This window comes from Nerophis lumbriciformis, linkage group LG21 (genome assembly GCF_033978685.3).
Source record: "Nerophis lumbriciformis linkage group LG21, RoL_Nlum_v2.1, whole genome shotgun sequence".
Taxonomy (NCBI): Eukaryota; Metazoa; Chordata; class Actinopteri; order Syngnathiformes; family Syngnathidae; genus Nerophis; species Nerophis lumbriciformis.
In genome coordinates, this window is record NC_084568.2 from 28378719 (window position 1) to 28384891 (window position 6173).

The 6173-nt window shown below is 38.2% G+C and overlaps 1 protein-coding gene across 1 annotated transcript; it reads right to left on the bottom strand.

The window, feature by feature from the left end:
- Nucleotides 1-443: 443 nt before the first annotated feature.
- sem1 (SEM1 26S proteasome subunit) lies at nt 444-3305 on the bottom strand. The gene is made up of 3 exons (XM_061983368.2): nt 3139-3305; nt 2477-2570; nt 444-640 (listed from the first exon to the last, which is right to left on the bottom strand). Exons 1-3 carry the CDS (start codon nt 3212-3214, stop codon nt 598-600), a joined length of 213 nt encoding a protein of 70 aa, XP_061839352.1. The 5' UTR covers nt 3215-3305; the 3' UTR covers nt 444-597.
- Nucleotides 3306-6173: the final 2868 nt, after the last annotated feature.

Sequence of the window (6173 nt, forward strand, 5' to 3'; positions counted from 1 at the left end):
GTCGGTGGATAATCTCCCCTTCAGGGTCTTGGCCCGGTGCTGTGGGTCTGAAAGGGGAAAAGGCTGTTTGACAGCAACGTACAGAAGTGTGCGAGTGCACAACCAAACTACACTGTACACACTCACCCTTCAAGTAGACGGCACTTCGACAGCTTCAACACGAGCTATAAATATGTGCTGGGACGTATTAGTGTGCTATAGGCTTCATGCACGGCACAACAGGTGGATTGTAACCTCAAACAACATTAAACATGGTTTTAGTTATCTTATATAGGGGCACTTTAGAGACTGAGGAAAAACTTGATGTGCACATAAACACAAGTTAGTGCTTTTTACACAAATAATTTTGAGTATAACAAGTATTAGTTAACCGCAGTTAAGTCAGCTTAGACAACGCACACACAATCATATCAAAGTGAGTAAATACACTCTAATAGACGATGTTTCTCTAAACATTTTACTTCCATCAGCAGCTCTTACAAAAAGAAACAAATGAACACATGAAACGTCGTCCTTCCTCCTCTTTTGTGGTCAACCTGTAATATTCACATAGAAATGTCCGTATTATCCAAGGGGTGTCCAAAAAACGGTCAGCCACTACGATGTCTCCATCTTGTAGCCGTGCTTTTCCAGCTCCGCTCTACAGAAGTGGGAAAAAAATTGATTAAGTAAGTAAGTAAATTGTATTTATAAAGCGCTTCTCAGTCAAGATCCCGAAGGGACTGGTGCTAATTGTTCCAGAGTCTGTGAGCTATAGCCTGGAATGCCAGGTCTCCACGGGTTTTAAAACGAGTTTTAGGGATCTTTAGAAAACCCTGGCCTGAAGAGTAGGGTAGGGGCATAGCAAGTCAGTGATGTACTGAGGGGCCCCACCATGCAACACACGGAATGTCATAACTAACATTTTAAACTCAATGCAGAATTGAACTGGAAGCCAATAAAGCGTTGACTTGTTGAAAAGGGTGGAGAGAATTGCGAGACGAAATGAACGTGTGAATGATCATTTCGAGATCCAATTTTGACAACAAATTTCTCACTTTAAAAATATTTCTGAAATGATAAACTATAAACTTAACATTAAAATCATCATCAATATCTATGCATATTTTGTCTAATATTAGAGTAAGACTGGTCCCTTTTGATAAGGAGTCTGGCCATTAGATTTAGAGATGTCCGATATTATCGGCCGATAAATGCTTTAAAGTGTAATATCGGAAATGATCGGTATCAGTTTCAAAAAGTAAAATTTATGACTTTTTAAAACGCCGCTGTGTACAGGAGAAGTACAGAGCGCCAATAAACCTTAAAAAGTTCAGGTACCAAGGATTGTCACACACACACTAGGTGTGGCGAAATTATTCTCTGCATTTGACCCATCACCCTTGATCCCCACTGGGAGGTGAGGGAAGCAGTGAGCAGCAGCGGTGGCCGTGCCCGGGAATCATTTTTGGTGATTTAACCCCCAATTCCAACCCTTGATGCTGAGTGTCAAGCAGGGAGGTAACGGATCCCATTTTTATAGTCTTTGGTATGACTCGGCCGGGGTTTGAACTCACGACCTACTGATCTCAGGGCGGACACTCTAAGTCACATTATATCTACGGCTTTTCACAATGCAAGGCATAGTTGGTCAACAGCCATACAAGTCACACTGAGGGTGGCCGTATAAACAACTTTAACACTGTTACAAATATGCGCCACACTATGAACCCACACCAAACAAGAATGACAAACACATTTGGGGAGAACATCCGCATCGTAACAACATAAAAACAAAAGAACAAATACCCAGAACCCCTTGCAGCACTAACTCTTCCGGGACGCTACAATATACACCCCCGCTACCCCCTACCCTCCTCATGCTCTCTCAGGGAGAGCATGTCCCAAATTCCAAGCTGCTGTTTTGAGGCATTTAAAAAAAAAATAATGCACTTTTTGACTTCAATAATAAATATGGCAGTGCCATTTTTTTCCATAACTCGAGTTGATTTATTTTGGAAAACCTTGTTACATTGTTTAATGCATCCAGCGGGGCATGACAACAAAATTAGGCATAATAATGTGTTAATTCCACGACTGTATATATCGGTATCGGTTGATATCGGAATGGGTAATTAAGAGTTGGATAATATCGGCAAAAAAGCCATTATCGGACATCTCTACTTAGATTCAAAACAAAATTGATTGTTTACACAAGACACACACAAACAGTTTACTATCATGAATTGATGCCCTAAAATACGAAAAATACAAAAATAAATTCCATGTAAGCTGAAACAAGAAAGGAGACGCAAGTGCACATTTGATCATAGTATATCATACTAGGAAATGGCAAAATATGCATTGAACTCTCTGTAACACAATTCAAAACAGTGTCACTCCTGACTATTTACAACTCTTACTACTTACTGGGAGTGTAATACTAGGTGCTTGCGACTTAAGCTTGCTTTTGTTGACAAAAATTGGTGCTACATACCTTAACTGGTTGGAGAAATCATCCTCCACGTTGTCATCATCCCAGTTGTCTTCCCAAACGTGGGCGTCTTCGTCCTCATCCAGCCCCGTCCAATCTGGATATATTCACAGTGGACCGCAAAAGCGCGTTACTAAAAAAGGTTTGGTGGATCGGACGAAATTCGTATTTCAAAACCACACACGCCGATGCCTACGCGAAGTAACTGTAAACAGCACCATGGACACGACTTATTGAGTGACGATTGGTTGAGACTTTTATTAGTAGATTGTACAGTACAGTACATATTCCGTACAATTGACCACTAAATGGTAACACCCGAATACGTTTTTCAACTTGTTTTTTTTAAGTCGGGGTCCACGTTAATCAATTCATGGTAGATGCAGGCTAGCTTTACAAAAGCTAGGGTAGCTCACATATACGGCGGGTAACATCAATATTACTAGACCAACAATAACGTTATAAGATAAAATACAGCGCTTTACCCTGCCAAACTAACTTTAAATTAACTAATAAATCGTTTGAATGATTCGCCATCTTAGTAGCATTGCAAGGTAATGCTAAAGCTAGCATGACTCGGCTAGCTGCGTCGCCGCTACACGGACGAGCTTGCAAACAATAAAGAGTCAAGTACATTTTCAGTCCCAGAACTATAACTTACTAACCTTCGGCTGGGAATTCTTCAAACTCATCGTCTTCCTCCAGTAAGCCCAGGTCGACGGTTTGTTTTTTGTCCGACATGTTTACCGGCGGGATGCTACTCGCTTTTGCAGGTGTGAGAGAGGGACTGGCGCGCAATGCATTGTGGGGAAGAGAAGCCACTCCGGCGGGTCATAACTGCGCTGTATGCGCAATGGAGCGCAGCGTGCAGCTTGAATGGGCTCTACGAGCTTGTAACGATTGATTGATTGATTGATTGATTGAAACTTTTATCAGTAGATTGTACAGTACAGCAGTGGTCCCCAACCACTGGGCCGCGGCCCAGTACCGGTCCGTGGATCGATTGGTACCGGGCCGCACACAAAAAACAAAAAACAAAAAACACAAAAACAAAAAAAAACAAAAAAACAAAAAAAAAAAAAAATATATATATATATATATATATATACATATATGTATATATTCTTTTATTTTTTTATTTTATCTTTTTTTTTTTTTTTTTATTAAATCAACATAAAAAACACAAGATACACTTACAATTAGTGCACCAACCCCAAAAACCTCCCTCCCCCATTTACACTCATTCGCACCAAAGGGTTGTTTCTTTCTGTTATTAATATTTGTGGCTCCTATATTATATATCAATATAGATCAATATACAGTCTGCAGGGATACAGTCTGTAAGCACACATGATTGTATTTTTTTATGACAAAAAAAAAAAATAAAAAAAAATTTCAAGCGTTGACCAGTTCGCAGTTACAAAAAGGTTGGGGACCACTGCAGTACAGTACCATACAATTGACCACTAAAGGGTAACACCCGAATAAGTTTTTCAACTTAGGGTCCACGTAAATCAATTCATGGTAAAAGTGTACGAGGATGTCAAACGCCTCATATTATCAATATCATTATATTAAAAGTAGAGATGTCCGATATTAGCGGCCGATAAATGCTTTAGAATGTAATATCGGAAATTATCGGTATCGTTTTTTTTATTATCGGTATCGTTTTTTGTTGTTGTTTTTTTTGTTTTGTTTTTATTAAATCAACATAAAAAAACACAAGATACACTTTAGTGCACTAACCCAAAAAACCTCCCGGCCCCATTTACACTCATTCACACTCATTCACACAAAAGGGTTGTTTCTTTCTGTTATTAATATTCTGTTTCCTACATTATATATCAATATACATCAATACAGTCTGCAAGGGATACAGTCCGTACGCACACATGATTGTTCGTGCTGCTGGTCCACTAATAGTACCGGTACTAACCTTAACAGTTAATTTTACTCATTTTCATTAATTACTAGTTTCTATGTAACTGTTTTTATATTGTTTTACTTTCTTTTTTATTCAAGAAAATGTTTTTAATTTATTTATCTTATTTTATTAATTTTTTTTAAAAGGACCTTAACTTCACCATACCCGGTTGTCCAAATTAGGCATAATAATGTGTTAATTCCATGACTGTATATATCAGTATCGGTTGATATCGGTATCGGTAATTAAGAGTTGGACAATATCGAAATATCGGATATCGGCAAAAAGCCATTATCGGACATCCCTAATTAAAAGCTAAATGTGTCGTCTGCAAAAGTCGCTTTCCTCAAGTGAAATCCAAATTCTCACATTGGTTTCATGATTTCAAGTTATGAATTAAATCTTGGAAGATGATAAAAGGTAGAAAAGCCCTTAAATCATATCTGGGCAAAGTAAGGCCCAGGGGCCGCATGCGGCCCGTTAAGCTTTTCAATCTGGCCCGCCGGACATTCCCAAATAATTTTTTCAGATCTTTAAGATGGAAACTGTAGCTGCCATTATGATGTGCAGTGGGTTTTTTTTAAATTACCGCAAGTCTTGAACTATACAAAGTATTTCAATGGTTGGAATCTGCACTTTTGCATGATATACTAGTTACTATGGTAATCTAAGTCACAGCACCTCAGACGAGGCACTGAGCAGTGTTGGTGGGGAGCGTTTCCACAGAGTATTTCCAGAGCGGCCAGCCTGAAATGCGGGTGTCAGGGACAGACGAGGAAGGAGATTTTTACAACAAAGTTCTAAAGCTTAGTGATATATCAGATGTATTGGATTGTAGGTGGGGTTTTTTACCCTTTGCGTTCATATTTCGCTGTTTTTGTTGCATTTTTGTTGCCTTTCGCTTGATTGTAAAATATGTCCATCGAGAGGGGGTGTCACGTTCATATGTTGTCAATATTCAGTGTTTTATTGTTTATAGTTAATATCGTAAATCCCACATTATTGTCAGGTACTTTCTGGGTGTCTCCTTCAGTAGAAAATTTAAAATTCCATTCCGTTTTTTAAGGAGGTCTGGCACAACGTTTTTAGCATTCAATCAGACATTATTGTGAGGTTTTGTATTAATGTTCCTAAAAATAGATATACCGGCCCCCAGACACATTTTGTTCTCTAAATTTGGCCCCCGTGTCAAAAATAATTGCCCAGGCCTGCCTTAAATGATTGTATTTAATGGAGGAATTTAAGATGTGTTAATATAAAATCAAATCCAACTTTATTCATCTGGCACTTTCCAGACACAAATTAAAAGTGATGGACACAAAAAAAAGAAAAGAAGAAAACACACGCACGCACGTGCACACACACGCACACGCATCACTATTGAGAAAAACAAAACATGTCACTGAGGATTTAAGGAAAAACGACACTTTTGAGGCATCAACACTGGAGAATAAGTCAAATTAACGCCATCTAAAAAATAGTACAGAACATATGATAGAATATATGTAAAAATTAGAGATAATATCGGCAGGCCGATATTATCGGCCGATAAATGCTTTAAAATGTAATATCGGAAATTATCGGTATCGTTTTTTTTATTATCGGTATCGTTGTTTTTTTTGTTTTTTTGTTTTTTGTTTTCTTGTTTTTTTTTTTTTATTAAATCAACATAAAAAACACAAGATACACTTACAATTAATACACTAACCCAAAAAACCTTCCTCCCCCATTTACACTCATTCACACAAAAGGGTTGTTTCTTTCTGTTATTAATAT

Excerpts from the sequence above, each read along its gene's own strand:
- sem1 (XM_061983368.2), bottom strand. The coding sequence starts at position 3,214 with ATGTCGGACAAAAAACAAACCGTCGACCTGGGCTTACTGGAGGAAGAC. Across the intron at positions 2,571-3,138 it reads TGAAGAATTCCCAGCCGAAG|ATTGGACGGGGCTGGATGAG; the intron begins GTTAGTAAGTTA and ends GAATATATCCAG. Across the intron at positions 641-2,476 it reads GATTTCTCCAACCAGTTAAG|AGCGGAGCTGGAAAAGCACG; the intron begins GTATGTAGCACC and ends CCACTTCTGTAG.